The sequence below is a fragment of the Chlorocebus sabaeus genome, chromosome 20, assembly GCF_047675955.1.
Source record: "Chlorocebus sabaeus isolate Y175 chromosome 20, mChlSab1.0.hap1, whole genome shotgun sequence".
In the NCBI taxonomy this organism is placed as follows: domain Eukaryota; kingdom Metazoa; phylum Chordata; class Mammalia; order Primates; family Cercopithecidae; genus Chlorocebus; species Chlorocebus sabaeus.
Window position 1 is genome coordinate 91,566,898 of NC_132923.1, and position 17,131 is coordinate 91,584,028.

Consider the following 17,131-nt stretch of genomic DNA (forward strand, 5'->3'; position numbering starts at 1 on the left):
CACAGCTTCTGGCAGGCGCGATGAGATGGAAGTCACACCTGCCCCCTGGAGGCAAAGTCTTTCACTAGTTGGGCCTCCTGCAGATGTTCCTCAGTTCTATGCTGGTCTCCCCAGAGCTGCAGGTCAGGTGGCTGCACTCAGCTCTGGGCATCCTTCGGCTTCCCGGCTCTTGGCAGCTTGCTCCTGTACAGACTGCCACAGAGCTCTGATGTTGCCCTGACCAAAGCCAGTGGCCCCCTGCCTCTGAATCAGCTCCAGGAAGAAAGTGTCCTCAGTGAAAAGGGACTTGGTGAAGACCTGAAGCAGAAACTTGCCTTCATCACCATCTAGCAGGATCCCCTGTCTAGCAAGCAGATGAGGCTCGTGCCCTGCAGCTCGGATTTGCCTCTCCTTTCCTGGCTGCTGGTAGTATGCCCCAGGGGGAGCCAGGAACTGGCCTCCAGCAGCTGCCACCCGCTCAGTGGCTTCCACAATATTAGGGGTATACAGCCCCACGTGCTGCAGGCCTGGCCCCTTGTGCTGGGCCAGGAACTGCTCCACCTGGTCCTGTCGTGTCGTCGCCCCCGGCAGGGACTCAGCCAGCACGAGAGTGGGGACAATGCTGCCCGGCTGGGCCTGCAGGGCTGTAAGCCTCAGTCCCCCAAGCCCAAACCCTGCTGTTATTTCCAGGCCCAGCTCGGGATCCTCATCTGGGCTGAGCGGCAAGTGGCAAAAGCCCAGGCAGTTGTGGAACCAGCGCAAAAGTGTGGGGGAGCTGCCGGCGGTGCAGGCCAAAGTCAGGTGGTCCACGCGGCTGACCCACCCAGGGCCAGGCGCAGAGGGCACGGGCCTGAAGCCGGGCAGGAAGGGTCCGCGGTAGCCGGCGCGCTCCAGCAAGGTCAGGCTGATGTTGCCGGCGGGCGAGCTGACCACAGCGTAAGTGGCGGCACCCTGCGTGTCCCGCACGCGAACGGGAGGGACAGGCACGCTGCAGCCCAGCGCTGCCAGTTCCCGGGATGCAGCGCCGACGTCCGCCACGTCGAAGCACAGGTTCGTGGCGCTGGGGACGGCGTGATGCGGGTCCAGCCCATACAGCGGCTCTCCAGACCCTGGGCCCTCGTTCACCAAAAAGACAGCGTCGCCGCTGCGCAAGGCCAGCTGCCGCCAGCCGTCCACCTCCCGCGAAGCCAGGGGCTGGAAGCCGAAGAGGTGCTGCAGGTCCCGGGCGAGGGGCTGCCCCGCGGGCACGTGGAAGGCGATGTGGCACAAACGAAGGGCGGGCGCGGCCATGGCGCTCTGGACAGCGACCTAGACTTGTCCTTCTGGGGCCGCTCACTTGTGGTTGGGGACTTCGGGACTCTCAGTCCTGGGCTGATCGTCCGGAGTTGGAGAGTCCAGTTCACCCCGCAGAGCAAGTTTCTCGCTTTCTTCCGGAAAGAAGTCAACCGCCGACCCCTGAGAGCTCGCGGTTCCCCTGCAGCGCCACCCCAGCCAGGAGCAGCCTCTGGGGCACAGGGTCTCACTGAGCCGAGCTGCTAGTTGTGAGAACCACGCGGAGCCTGTGCTCGCGCCAAGCTGGAGAAAGAGGGCGGAGCCCGTGACTCCGCCTTTGACTCCCCACTCTCCCGCCCACACCCTGTCGCCTAGGATACTGCGGGGTTGCTGCGCTGTTCTTTCCCCGGGCCTCACGCCGGGTCACATCCTTGGGCACTGAGCCTCCCTTCCTCAGGCCAGGAACTCACAATGGCTGCCTTCATTCGGCGCCAGGCGCTGGGCTCCCACTCATCCCCACAACCTCATAGCGAAGGGACTCAGCCCGGGTTCAGGGAAAGAGTTGGAATTGTCTCTCCACAAGCACGGAATTTCTTAGCACTTTCATTTTTTGTCTTTAAGTTCTGGAGTTTGCCTCTAAGTCTTAATGTTCCCTGGAATAAACACACACACACACACACACACACACACACAGGTTTATATGTTTTGAGACAGGGTCTCACTCTGTCACCCAGGCTGGAGTGGCACAATCACAGCTCACTGCAGCCTCCATCTCCTGGGTTCAGGCGATTTTCCTGCCTCAGCGCACAAATAGCTGGGACCACAGGTGGACACCACCTCACCCAGCTAATTTAAAAAAAATATATATATATATAATTATTATTTTTTTTTTAAGAGATGAGGTCTTGCTGTATTGCCCAAGCTGGTCTTAAACTCCTGGGCTCAAGCCATCTTTCAACCTCAGCGTCTCAAAGTGTTGGGCAATCTCTCAACCACTCCTATCTCTTTCTTCAATCCCACTTCTGTCAACATCATTTAACCCCTTGTCCCAAGCAAGATTTGGAGGAAAAATCTGATGGTTCGGGATCTGAAAGGAACAGCTGCCTGGCTGTCCTTCCCCTTCCCCATCCTTTAAGGACTGGAACTCAGGCCCTCCTTGCTCTTTGCAGCTTCCTGACTTGGCACTGAGCCAGAGATTTCTGTGGTGGGGGCACCTCTGGCTCTGGAACCCAGAATTGTGTGAGATGACTGATTGAGGAATTTGGAGTCTTCTGGAACTTCAACTGAGTGGCCCTTGCAGGGTTAGGGAAGGGCATCCAAGAAGGGCAAAAGGCATAAGCAAAACTCAGTAAGAACGTGAGCCAGACTCATAAAGGAGCAATGGGCCATGCTGTTAGGGAGGCATTTAGGATGAATGCCACAGTCCAAGGCATCACAAGAGATTTTCTTATCAGGCAGCCTGATCTATTGGGTTTCATTGGCAGGAGGGAGAAGGATGTCATAGGGGATAGGGGCTAGCTGGATGTCGTGGTGTTGAGGCCTGCAGGCAGGAGGGCAGTACCCAGGAGGTGGTCAGGGTGGTAAAAGGTACTTGGTGCTACGCTGCAGACCAGTGAATGTGAGGACATGAGTTCCAAAAGCCAGATGGACCTGGATTTGAATCACCAGCAACACTTACTGTCTGTATGGGCAAGTTGCTTAACATCTCTGAGCCTTAATTTGCTCATCTGTAAAAATGGAAATAATAGTACCTACTTCAAAGAGTTGTGATTAAATGAGGTGGAGTAAGTGTTCAGTAAATAGTAGCTGTTGCTATTGCAGTTACTGTTTTTTTAAATTAATTTTATTTTCCCACATGTTCTAATATTTATTTATTTTTAAAAGTTTTTTTTTTTTGACCAGGTACGGTGGCTCACGCCATCTCTACTAAAAATGCAAAAATTAGCCGGGCGTGGTGGCGAACGCCTATAGTCCTAGCTACTCAGGAGGCTGAGGCAGGAGAATGGTGCGAACCTGGGAGGCAGAGCTTGCAGTGAGCTAAGATCGCACCACTGCACTCCAACATGGGCGACAGAGCAAGGCTCCGTCTCAAAAAAAAAAAAAAAATGGTTTTTTAGGCCTGGGCACAGTGACTAACACCTGTAATCTCAGCACTTTGGGAGGCTGAGGCAGGCAGATCACCTGAGGTCAGGAGTTCAAGACCAGCCTGACCAACATGGTGAAACCCTATCTCTACTAAAAATACAAAAAATTGGCTGTAATCTCAGCTACTCAGGAGGCTGAGGCAGGAGAATCACTTGAACCTGGGAGGCGGAGGTTGCAGTGAGCCAAGATCACACCATTGCATTGTAGCCTGGGCAACAAGAGAGAAACTCTGTCTCAAAAAAAAAAAAGAAAAGAAAAATGGTTTTTAGAGATGCGGTCTCACTCTGTTACCTAGGCTGGAGTGCAGTGGCATGATCATAGCTCACTGCAGGCTCCAACTCCTGGGCTTAAGCAATCCTTCCGCCTCAGTCTCCCAAGTAGCTTGGGACTACAGGTGCACACCACCATGCCTGGCTATTTAGTTATTGTTTTATTTTATCTCATGATACAATGCCAGTGGCACCTCCCAGAAGGTGTTGTGTGGCCTGCTGGAGAGATGGGGACAGGGGCTTCACTGGCATGGGCCAAAGGCTAGGCAGTCTAGTCAACGAGCAGCTCACCCCAAGGAATCCTGGGTAGTAAGAAAGGAAAATAAATCTTGGGGGCCCCAAATCACTAAGCTAAAAGGAAAAGTCAAACTGGGAACTGCTTAGAGCCAATCTGCCTTAAAGTCACAGTAAGAGTTAAAGAAAGAGGAAAGAAACAGGAAAAGCAGCTCAATAGTCAAACCTGAGAGGGGCTTCTGACTGATTTCAGTCAGGAGTGCTCTCTCTTACAGACTAAGAATATTTATTTATTTATTTATTTAGAGATGGAGTCTTATTCTATCACCAGGCTGGAGTGCATGATCTCAGCTCACTGCAACCTCCGCCTCCCAGGTTCAAGGGATTCTCCTGTTCAGCCTCCCCAATAGCTGGAACTACAAGCATGTGCCACTATGCCCAGCTAATTTTTGTATTTTTTTTAGTAGAGACGGGGTTTCACCATGTTCTTTAGGATGGTCTCAATCTTTCAACCTTGTGATCCGCCTGCTTCTGCCTCCCAAAGTGCTGGGATTACAGGCGTGAGCCACTGTGTCTGGCCCAGACTAAGAGTATTTATTGGTGAGAGAGCTTGGAATGTTTCTGTGTGGGGGAGAAGTTTATGGTGGAGTTGGAATGTCTCTGGTTGAAGGGGAGGTTATCCTGGGGCTGACATCTCTCCAGTGGAGGGGCTGGCATGTCTCTGGTCAGGGAGGAGTTTGGAATGTTTCTGGTCGGAGATGTTACTTGTGGTTTATGGTCATGCTGACCTTAGCCATTAGGCTGATGCCCTTTGGATTTAGGCAGTTTTTGATCAAGGCAAAACTTAAAATGGCAGTGCTTGTCCAAGATGGCAATGCTCCTGCTCTGTCAATCCAGACCCTATAGTGGCAAAAAGGACAAGGGGCGGCCAGGTGCAGTAGTTCACACCTGTAATCCCAGCACTTTGGGAGGCCAAGGCGGGTGGATCACTTGAGGTCAAGTATTCAAGACCAGCCTGACCAACACGGTGAAACCCCATCTCTATTAAAAAAATACAAAATTAGCCAGGCATGGTGGTGCACACCTGTAATGCCAGCTACTTGAGAGACTGAGGCAGAATTGCTTAAACCCATGAGGCAGAGGTTGCATTGAGCCAAGATCACACCGTTGCACTCTAGCCTGGACAACAAGAGCGAAACTCCATCTCAAAAAAAGAAAAAAAAGAAAAGAAAAGAAAAAAAAGGCCAGGTGCGGTGGCTCATGCCTGTAATCCCAGCACTTTGGGAGGTTGAGGTGGGTGGATCATCTGAGGTCAGGAGTTCAAGACCAGCCTGCCAACACAGTGGAAACCCCATCTCTACTGAAATACAGAAATTAACCAGGTGTGGTGGGCTCACACCTGTAATCCCAGCTACCTGGGAGGCTGAGACATGAGAATCACTTGAACCCAGTAGGCTCAGGTTGTAGTGAGCAGAGATCATGCTACTGCACTCTAGCCTGGGTGACAGAGTGAGATTCTGTTTCAAAAAAAAAAAATAAAAGAGGGGTGGCATGTTCTTTCTGGCTACTTCCTGCTGAAGGGGATGGAGAGTTTTCTGGTCTCAGATTGACTGTAGGAGTAACGCCATCTGTGGATGTTTTGGGGTAGTTGTCTGTGAAATGGCCATGATCCTGTCAGTTAAAAATCCTTGAAACAAGTTAATTAGGCAGGGTAAGAAAATTAGTCCTGGGCATGTTATTAGGAGAAGGCCCAGAAATGGGGATGACTCATGATACAATTTTATTCCCAAACCAAGAATCTATTTGGTTGTTTTGGTATTCCCTTAGCTTTTTAGTCCTTTCTTCAAGTTTTTCAGCAGTGTCTCTTACTAGGCCCGATTGGTTGAGGTAGAAACAATATTCCTCACCCAATGAGAGGCAGAGGTGCATGTTTGGAAAGGCCTATGTGTCATTTTCTGTTATAACCATTATTCCTGCGATGAGAATAATAATTAACCAAAATGCTACAGTAATTGAGATTCTCTGTCCGATATTCCACCCTGAGGGTGCTACAGCATATACTCCTACTGCAAAGAGCAGAGTGAGTAAAGCAGTTCCCACAGGGGTGGCATAGTACATAATTTTCATTAAAAGTTTTAATATTTGGCTTAGAAGGCGAGGTAGGAACAACAGAAGTATTTAGTGAGGTAAGGGTGAGACCAGGTAAGATGAGTAGTTCTCAGTTACTTATCTTTTTATGATTTTTCAGTTTAAGATTTCCTATTTCTTTATTTCCTCCTGTGAGAGTCGGGGAGCTTAGAGGCAGCACCTGCTGAAATATCTAGTTTTCAATGTATAGGGCTTTAAGAAAGCACAGCTTATTTTGGAAACTTGTAGCCAGAAAAATTAGAATTTAACTTAAACAGTACGAATAATAAAAATTGAAAAACATTAGGCAACACTAGAATTTAACAACAGGTGTGCTATAGTTTTTGAAACATAATTTTCTCTCTCCAGTTTCCCATTTTTATTAAAAGACAAATTATGGTAGGACTGGTTTGCTTTATTATACTTGGCTTAATTATTTGCATACAGTGCAGCAAGAATAATTATTTGTTAAATAGGCCTTTTAAATTGTCTTGTTCCGTAGAAGGAATCTAAGATAACACCTTTTTAAAGCCAAGCCCGGCCGTGGATTTGTACCACCAAATACCTATGAGTTGGGTGAATTCCTCTCCTCTTGGGGTTCCTAGATAAGTTGGGTTCCTGGCCTGCTAGAAAGTGACATTCTTTATTTACCGCAGATCAGAAACCCTACACAGAGACTGTGCACCCAAATTATGAGGCCCATTTCCCAAGGGCTTTATTGGCTTCATAAGTCAAGTTTGATTCCTCAAAGGAAAGCACACCGTTCCAGTCAAAGCCATGGAAAAATAACCAGTTTCTCCAATTGTGTCCTATTAAAAAGAAAACAGATTCTTATTACTTTTATGCAAATAACTATATTGCCATAACTTAAGAACACTCACAGATAGTTTCCAAATTCTGGAGAAAATCAGGCTCTACCTGAATTTGGGAAACAAGTATGCTCCCAATTTCATTCATGGGAGTATACTAAATTGTTAAAAGCTGTCAATAGCTCAAAAGAAAAGTTTGACTTTGAAAAGCAAAACAAAGGATTAGCAGTATTTTAAGCAAAATGTTAAAAAGATTACCCCAGTCTCCTATTAGTTTAGTTCATGCAGTTAATTTATGTCCTGTTTGATATTAATTAACTTTTATTTTATTTTTTTGAGAAAGAGTCTCGCTCTGTTACCCAGGCTGGAGTGCAATGGTGCAATCTTGGTTCACTGCAACCTCCACTTCCCCGGTTCGTGTGAGTCTCATGCCTCAGCCTCCCAAGCAGCTGGGACTACAGGTGCGCACCACCATGCCTGGCTAATTTTTTGTATTTTCAGTAGATACAGGGTTTCACCATGTTGGACAGGCTGGTCTGGAACTCCTGACCTCAGGTGATGCGCCCGCCTTGGCCTCTTAAAGTGCTGGGATTGCAGGAATGAGCCACTGCACCTGGCCTTAATGAACACTTTAGCTCTTCAAGAGTCCTGAACATTTTTCCTCCATTCTGATGTAATAATGTCCAAAGTAATCAGAAACCTGCATTCAAGAGCATCTGTTAGAGCTTCATAGCTGATTGCAAAACCACCTTCTAAAGAGGACCAAAACAAGACAACAGTTGTTCATGGATGACAAAAAGTTTTAGGGTAGTCATAAAGTTACAGTTGACAAGGATTTCTGTCACCTTTGTGGCACACAATAATTTCAACCTAACAATTATAATTATTACTGATAATGTACACTAAGATATATCAGAATTATAGGAGTCTCTTATAACTTTGGAACACATACCAATAATATATTTATACAAATATAGCTCTAAAAACACCATTTTATCTTTGACAATGCTTCCTGTATTATTTTATAACAAATAAGCCAAATTTTGTCTTTATATTAGTGTGCTATTAATGTTAAACTCAATTTTAATAAAACCTTGTAAATATATTTATCCAACTTTAATGTTTGACCGTCAGGTAAAATTTTTATAGACCCTTTTTAACCCATTATAATTTTTGTTAAAGAGCAGATTAACCGGGCATGGTGGCTCACGCCTGTAATTCCAGCACTTTGGGAGGCCAAGGCGGGCGGATCAGGAGGTCAGGAGATCGAGACCACCCTGGCCAACATGGGGAATCCCCGTCTCTACTAAAAATACAAACAATTAGCTGGGCGAGGTGGCAGAAGCCTGTAGTCCCAGCTACTCGGGAGGTTGAGGCAGGAGAATGGTGTGAATCCGGGAGGCGGAGCTTGCAGTGAGCCGAGATCGTGCCACTATACTCGTCTCAAAAAAAAAAAAAAAAAGCAGATTAGTGGTTTAAGAGAAACCCATTGCACTTTTATTTTAATGCTCAATTTACAGAAAAGCTGGATGATACCCTTTCAACTTTAGCCCATAGGTTTACACACAGAATTTCCTTTACAATTAACCTTTCAAAACTTGCTTAAACCTTCAAAGCAATTCTTCAACTTTTTAATCTAGGTAAAAACCCGCATTCTCATGCCTCCTTATAATCTTTTTACCAAAAGTATATGTAAACTGTTTTTTCAGTAGTCTTAAATACATGTTACGCTATTACCTTTTAGCAATTTTTACTTTTGTTGGTAAGTTTGGGATTTTATTTATGTACTAGGTGTAGAGCCTGGGACCTAGACAGAGTGCAGAGAGGGTCTGAGTTGTCCCAGCATTTACTCCATGTGTCCCACATCTTACCTAGCTGCAAAGCAGGCAAGCTGTACAGCTAAGAGTTACAGGGGTGTTTTATAAAGCATTCGGCAGGCCTAATCACTTTTTAATTGTACAACATTTCTTGTATAAATTCCCTTTTATAAATTTTTTTCACAACTTACGCTGACAATTTCTGACATGCCTTGGCTTTCTGACTTGTTGTAAACATCCCTCTCTTTAGGTTTTTTTTTTTTTTTTTTTGAGACAGAGTCTCGCTCTGTTGCCCAGGCTGGAGTGGAGTGGCCGGATCTCAGCTCACTGCAAGCTCCGCCTCCCGGGTTCACGCCATTCTCCTGCCTCAGCCTCCCGAGTAGCTGGGACTACAGGCACCCGCCACCTTGCCCGGCTAGTTTTCTGTATTTTTTTGGTAGAGACGGGGTTTCACCATGTTAGCCAGGATGGTCTCGATCTCCTGACCTCGTGATCCGCCCGTCTCGGCCTCCCAAAGTGCTGGGATTACAGGCTTGAGCCACCGCGCCCGGCACATCCCTCTCTTTAAACAACCGGTTAATTTACTTTAGAACAAGAATTTACCATATAAGATTCTTTTTATATAAATTCTCTCTTCTTTAATATCAAAGATGATACCAGTCCTTTCCCAAAACAAACTTCCTTCACGTGTATTAGACTGCCTAAGGCCACAAGATTAGAAGTTAGGGTATTTCACTAAATAGTTCAAGATGCAGCTATCTTTATTAAACTAATATTAATGTTTCATTTATTACACAAGCAAAGCTTATTCTGTTTGGGCTGAGTTACAGTTTTTTAGCCTCGATGCCAAATTTTGACACCTTATAGTATTTGGCAGAGATAAGTATGAAATTGCTTGACCAATAAATGCAAACAAAAATGTTTGCTGGCAGCTCTTAAGACATTTCTAATTTCACTGTACCAGTAAGTTTTAAAGTCACATGAACTGAAAGGTCCTACAGCTTTTACTTTTCCGTTAAAAATATTTTATTTAAGAGCTTATTTTTCTTATGGCAATTAAGTAGAGCTCTTTTAATAGACATTGCACACATAACACATATATAGCCACACAGACAACCAGAAGAAGATTCAGTAGTTACAACATTTTTTTTTTTCTGTGGATTTCCCAATTGGATTATTGGTTTTCAGGTGAGGCCCTTTAAGAACAGGACTAGGAAAATTAGCTGGGAGCGGTGGCCGGCGCCTTAGTCCCAGCTACTCAGGAGGCTGAGGCAGTAGAGTGGCGTGAACCCAGGAGGCGGAGCTTGCAGTGAGCCGAGATTGCACCACTGCACTCCAGCCTGGGCGACGGGGCGAGACTCTGTCTCAAAAAAAAAAACAACTTTTATATGATCAAGTCGTCACGTTATTACTAACTTTTGGTTTGCTAAGGAAAAAACATAATTTTTTTAAAAAATTAAGGTTATGACATCTGTGTATCTCTCTGTATGTGCTTTTAAAGTACTTGTGACATTGAGGCCAAGTGCAGTGGCTCATGCCTGTAATTGCGGCACTTTGGGAGGTCGGGGTGGGTGGAGCACTTGAGGTCAGAAGTTCAAGACCAGCCTGGCTAACATGGTGAAACCCTACTAAAAATACAAAATTAGGCCAGGCGTGGTGGCTTATGCCTGTAATCTCAGCTGGGAGGCTGAGGCGGATGGATCACCTGAGCTCAGGGTTTCCGAGACCTGTCTGGCCAACACGGCGAAAACTCGTCTCTACTAAAAATACAAAAAGTAGCAGGGCATGGTGGCATGCACCTGTAATCGTAACTACTTGGGAGATTGAGGCAGGAGAATCATTTGAACCTGGGAGGCGGAGGCTGCTCACTGCTGAGATTGTACCACTGCACTCCAGCCTGGGCAACAGAGCAAGACTCTATCTCAAAAACAAAACAAAAGAAAACAAAACAAACAAACAAGCAAAAATTAGCCAAATGTGGTGGTGGGTGCCTGTAATCCCAGCTACTCGGGAGGCTGAGGCAGGAGAATCACTTGACCTGGGAGGTGGAAGTTGTAGTGAGTTGAGATTGTGCCACTGCACTCTAGCCTGGGCAACAGAGCAAGACTCCATCTCAAAAAAAAATTAGCTGGGCATGGTGGTGCACACCTGTAATCATAGCTACTTGGGACACTGAAGCAGGAGAATCACTTGAACCTGGGAGGCGGAGGTTGCAGTGAGGCTAGATCGCCGTACTCCTGCCCAGATGACAGAGTGAGACTCTGTCTCAAAAAAAAAAGTACTTGTGACATTGAGTTACAGGACTTAGACTCCTGGGTCTGAAAAGGACACCAAGTCCTGCTAAATCTTAAACACTGACAGCAATTAAAGCCCCATCTTTAGGTCTGGAAGAAGATGCCAATCAAAATAAACTGCATTCCTGAGACACAGGGCCGAAAATTAAACCCATTCAATACTGCAAGGCCCAGGGACTATCATGGAAGAGGTGGGAGCATGAGATTGTAAGGGCCAATTTGAATGATAAAATAAGTTTAGTTTCTCTATAAATTAATTATTAATGTCAAAGGTACACTGATGAAAGGCCATCATATAGGCCACTGTGTCATATTAAAAAGGTGGGGTTTTTTTTTTTTTTTTTTTTTTTGAGACGGAGCCTCACATTGTCGCCTGGGCTGGAGTGCAATGGCTCCATCCCAGCTCACTGAAACCTCCACCTCCTGGATTCAAGCAATTCTTCTGCCTCAGCCTCCCAAGTAGCTGGGATTATATGTGCCCACCACCATGCCCAGCTAATTTTTTGTATTTTTAGTAGAGATGGGGTTTCACTATGTTGGCCAGGCTGGTCCCGAACTCCTGACCTCGTGATCCACCTGCTTCAGCCTCCCAAAGTGCTGGGATTACAGGCGTAAGCCACCACGCCTGGCTTAAAAAGGTATTCTTGAAGCATTATCTGACTGCTAAATAAAAATTATAAAGGTTATAAAAGGCTTATGGAAGTTATATCTTATGATCAAGATTAAAATTTTATAGATTGTTGTCCGGGCGTGGTGGCTCAAGCCTGTAATCCCAGCACTTTGGGAGGCCGAGATGGGCGGATCACGAGGTCAGGAGATCGAGACCATCCTGGCTAACACAGTGAAACCCCGTCTCTACTAAAAAATACAAAAAATGAGCCGGGCGTGGTGGCGGCACCTGTAGCCCCAGCTACTCGGGAGGCTGAGGCAGGAGAATGGTGTGAACCTGGGAGGCGGAGCTTGCAGTGAGCCGAGATCGCGCCACTGCACTCCAGCCTGGGTGACAGAGCAAGACTCCGTCTCAAAAAAAAAAAAAAAAAAAAAAAAAAGATATTAGGGTCCCTAAAAATCCAAAAATGACATAATTTTGCTTATTTGGTATAAAATTATACAGGAAACATTGTCAAATATGAAATGATGTTTGGTTTTCCTTAGGCTGTATTTGTACAAATATGTTATTGGTATGTGTTCCAAAATGATGGGAAACTCCTATAGTTCTGATATGATGTAGTGTACATTATCAGTAATAATTATAATTGTTATGTTAAATTATTCTGTGCCACAGGGGTAACAAATTTCCTTGTCAACTGTGTCTTTGACTACGGCTTCCCTAAAACCTTCTGTCATCCACGGACAATTGTCTTGTTTTGATCCTCCTTAGAAGGTGGTTTTATAATCAGCTATAGAACTCTAGCAGGTGTTCTTTTTTGTGTGTGAGATAGAGTTTCTTTGTTTTGTATTTTTAGTAGAGACGGGGTTTCACCGGGTTGTGATCTGAGGTCAGGAGACTCAAAACTTGCCTCATATCTTTGTCTACACAGTCCCTGTACAGGGTTCCTCAAAACTTGCCTCATATCTTTGTCTACACAGTCCCTGTACAGGGTTCCTGACCCATGGCAAGTAAAGACTGTCACTTTCTGGCAGGCCCAGGAGTCCCAAGTTTATCTTAGAACCTCAAGAGGAGAAGATCATCCAACTCATGGGTGTTTGATGGCACAAACTCATGACTGGGCTTAGCTTCAAAAAAAAAATCTTATCTGAATGGCCAGGCACAATGGCTCCAGCCTATAATCCCAGCACTTTGGGAGGCCGAGGCGGGCGGATCATCTGAGGTTGGGAGTTCGAGACCAGCCTGACCAACATGGAGAAACCCCGTCTCTACTAAAAATACAAAATTAGCCAGACGTGCTGGCGCACACCTGTAATCCCAGCTACTTGGCAGGCTGAGGCAAGAGAACTGCTGAACCCAGGAGACAGAGGTTTCAGTGAGCCGAGATTGCACCACTACACACTAGCCTGGGCAACAAGAGCGAAACTCCATCTCAAAAAAAAAAAAAAAAAAGAATCTTGTCTGAGATTCCTTCTAAGGAACAAGTTCCATCAAAGCCAATTTAAAAGTCTATGTAAGAAAATATTCTTGCTCCACTGTATACCAATAATTTGGCCAAGTATAATAAAGCAAACCAGTCCTAGCATGATTCATCTTAAGTAAAAATAGGAAACTGGAGAGAAAAAAATTATGTTTCAAAAACTATAGTAAACCTGTTGTTACATTTTAGTCTTGCCTAATGTTTTTCCACTTTCATTTTCTACAGTTTGGACCAAGTTCTGATTTTTCTAGGCTACAAGTCTTCAAAATAACGTTTTAATTTTTTTTCTTCTTTTTTCCCCCATTTTTCCAAATCTGGAGTAAGCTAGACAACTTAAATTTCAGAAAAAAATACCAGCAACCTATTTACATACATAAGCCACTTTCATACCTGCTTACTGATGTATAGACTTCAGAGTAAAGTGGCCTATATCGATTTTCCAGAATTTTTTTTTTTTTTTTTTTGAGACGGAGTCTGGCTCTGTCGCCCAGGCTGGAGTGCAGTGGCGCGATCTCCACTCACTGCAAGCTCCACCTCCCAGGTTCACACCATTCTCCTGCCTCAGCCTCCCGTGTAGCTGGGATTATAGGCACCCGCCACCACGCCCGGCTAATTTTTTGTATTTTTTAGTAGAGACAGGTTGTCACGGTTTTAGCCAGGATGGTCTCCATCTCCTGACCTCGTGATCCGCCTGCCTCAGCCTCCTAAAGTGCTGGGATTACAGACGTGAGCCACCACGCCCAGCCTCCAGGATTGTTCTTATGTTTGTTGTTGTTTTTCTCCCTTCCTCCCCCATTTTCCTTCACAGGACATGAGACTTCACAACCTGCTAAAAATGAGCTGTCCTAATATCTCAGGACCTGCCTGTGTAAGAATAAACCCTCCAGCCATGAGAGATTAGGTGAAACGTGAGACCAGAGACTCATTTTGTTGTAAAATGCTTTCTCCCAAAGATTTTTTAAAAGCGAGGGCCAGCACTTTGGGAGGCCAAGGCAGGTGGATCATGAAGTCAGGGGTTCAAGACCAGCCTGGCCAATATGGTGAAACCCCATCTCTACTAAAAATCCAAAAACCTAGCCAGGCATGGTGGCACACGCCTGTAGTCCCAGCTACTCGGGAAGCTGAGGCAGGAGAATCACTTGAACGCAGGAGGCAGAGGTTGCAGTGAGCTGAGATTGCACCACTGCACTCCAGCGTGGGTAATAGAAGGAGACTCCATCTCAAAAAAAAAAAAAGTCGGGGGAGGAAATGTGCGTGGACCCCCAAAATTTGAGACAGGTCTCAGTTAATTGAGAAAGTTTATTTTGCCAAGGTTGAGGACACAGCCCCGTGACACAGGCTCAGTAAGTCCTGATGACATGTGCCCAAGGTGGTTGGCATGTGGCTTGGTTTTATACATTTCAGGGAGACATGAGATATCAATCAATACATGTAAGAAGTACATATGTTCCATCCAGAATGGTGGGAACAACTCGAAGTGGGGAAGCGGCTTCCAGGTCACAAGTAGGTAAGTGACAAATGGTTGCATTCCTTTGAGTTTCTGATTAGCCTCTCTAAAGGAGGCAATCCAATATGCATCTATCTCAGTGAGCAGAGGGATGAATTTGAATAGGATGGGACCTAGATTGCCCCTCAGCAGTTTCCAGCTTGTCTTTTCCCTTTAGCTTTAGTGATTTGGGGGGGATTTATTTTCTTTTCACAAAGCCACTTGTGTCTCACCTACCTGTGACCTGGAAGCCCCCTCCCCCTTCCAGTCTTCCCAAGTTTGATTCGAGTTGTCCCACCTTTCCAGACTGAACAAATGTCCATCTTGCATATGTTGATCGATGTCTCATGTCTCTAGAATGTATAAAACAAAACTGTGCTCTGACAACCTTGGGCACATGCTGTCAGTACCACCTGAGGCTGTGTCACTGGCATGTGATCTCAACCTTGGCAAAATAAACTTTCTAAATTAACTAAGACCTGTCTCAAATTTGCGGTGTTCACATTTTGGTAACCACGGAGGGATTCTCAGTGGAGGTGCTCCCAACCTTTGACAAATCTCCTATCATTGCTTGGTACCAGCACGAGCTAATTTTATGGCTCAAGAAAATAGGACTGTCAGGCCTCTGAGCCCAACCTAAGCCATTATATCCCCTGTGACCTGCACAAATACGTCCAGATGGCCTGAAGTAACTGAAGAATCACAAAAGAAGTGAAAATGGCCTGGGGCCGGGTGCGGTGGCTCAAGCCTGTAATCCCAGCACTTTGGGAGGCCGAGACGGGTGGATCATGAGGTCAGGAGATCGAGACCATCCTGGCTAACATGGTGAAACCTCGTCTCTACTAAAAAAATACAAAAAACTAGCCGGGCGAGGTGGTGGGCGCCTGTAGTCCCAGCTACTCGGGAGGCTGAGGCAGGAGAATGGCGTGAACCCGGGAGGCGGAGCTTGCAGTGAGCTGAGATCCGGCCACTGCACTCCAGCCTGGGCGACAGAGCGAGACTCTGTCTCAAAAATAAAAAAAAAGAAAGAAAATGGCCTGTTCCTGCCTTAACTGATGACATTACCTTGTGAAATTCCTTCTCCTGGCTCATCCTGACTCAAAAGCTCCCCCACTGAGCACCTTGTGACCTCCACCCCTGCCCGCCAGAGAACAACCCCCTTTGACTAATTTTCCTTTACCTACCCAAATCCTATAAAATGGCCCCACTCTTACCTCCCTTTGCTGACTCTCTTTTCGGACTCAGCCCGCCTGCACCCAGGTGAAATAAACGGCCTTGTTGCTCACACAAAGCCTGTTTGGTGGTCTCTTCACGTGCAAGCGAGTAAAACGGACAATTTTTCTTTTTTTTTGAGACGGAGTTTTGCTCTGTCGCCCATGCTGGAATACAGTGGCGCAGTTTGGGCTCACTGCAACGTCTGCCTCCCAGGTTCAAACGATTTTCCTGCCTCAGCCTCCTGAGTAGCTGTGACTATATAGGTGCATGCCACTATGCCCAGCTAATTTTTGTATTTTTAGTAGAGATGGGGTTTCACCATGTTGGTCAGGCTGGTCTGGAACTCTTGACCTCAGGTGATCTGTCCACCTCAGCCTCACAAAGTGCTGGGATTACAGGCATGAGCCACTGTGCCTGGCCCCCAAAAGGACAATTTGCTGAGGTCTGGGAGCATGCCCTCCAGAGAATCCCTGATTTCCTCAAGTTTGGTCAGGATCTAAAGTTTGTTTTGCTGTACAATTCCCCAACCTTTTTTTTTTTTTTTTTTTTTTTTTTGGAGTTTTACTTGCTTCCAACATAAGGCAGGCAAGTTTTCCTGTTTCCATAATGATGGAATGCAGGTAAGTCTTTCATGGGGGTTGAGCTTGCTTCCAACAAGGAAGATGAAGGTTTTTTTTCCTGCTTCTAGGATGGTACAGAACAGTCTTCAGCCTGAGACTCATTCCTGGGTAAGTATCTGAATTGGTTTTTTTCTTGGCTAAAGTTAACAACTAAAGTTCTTAGTTTCTCCTTACCATTAGAGCACTCGGTAATCATATAAGTTGTTCGATCATTTGTTTTGCTTAAATGTTTTGTTGTTGTTGTTGTTTGCTTGTTTTTGTTGTTGTTTCGGTCTTTTTCCCATTGGTTTTGACCAACTCGATCTGACTTGATCAAATCCAGAGGAAAGTTCCAAATTATGTGGAACAAAGCCTCTCAAATGGTTGAATTAAAAAAAAAGAAAGGTGGTGCGGTGAGGCAGAAAAATGGCCTGCAAAAGGAAAAAAAGAGGACAGATTTTTGATTTTGACTACGTTAGCCCCTTTAGGGGCTTTATTTACATAATAAGTCCACCTTTTTGCTAGCCAGGCCAAACTGAAAGAGCAATGGCTGTACTTCTGAAATGGCAGCAATTTGTCCCAGCTGAAATATGGTAATGAAATTTAAAAACATTTTTTAGGCCGGGCGCGGTGGCTCAAGCCTGTAATCCCAGCACTTTGGGAGGCCGAGACGGGCGGATCACGAGGTCAGGAGATCGAGACCATCCTGGCTAACACGGTGAAACCCCGTCTCTACTAAAAATACAAGAAAATTAGCCGGGCGAGGTGGCGGGCGCCTGTAGTCCCAGTTACTCG

At 45.9% G+C, this 17,131-nt stretch overlaps 1 protein-coding gene across 1 annotated transcript; it reads right to left on the bottom strand.

Annotated features, from left to right (window-relative positions):
- Window positions 1-117: 117 nt before the first annotated feature.
- Window positions 118-1,986, bottom strand: HPDL (4-hydroxyphenylpyruvate dioxygenase like). Its single transcript, XM_007978969.3, has one exon. The coding sequence runs from the start codon at window positions 1,267-1,269 to the stop codon at window positions 124-126; it is 1,146 nt and encodes a 381-aa protein (XP_007977160.2). The 5' UTR covers window positions 1,270-1,986; the 3' UTR covers window positions 118-123.
- Window positions 1,987-17,131: the final 15,145 nt, after the last annotated feature.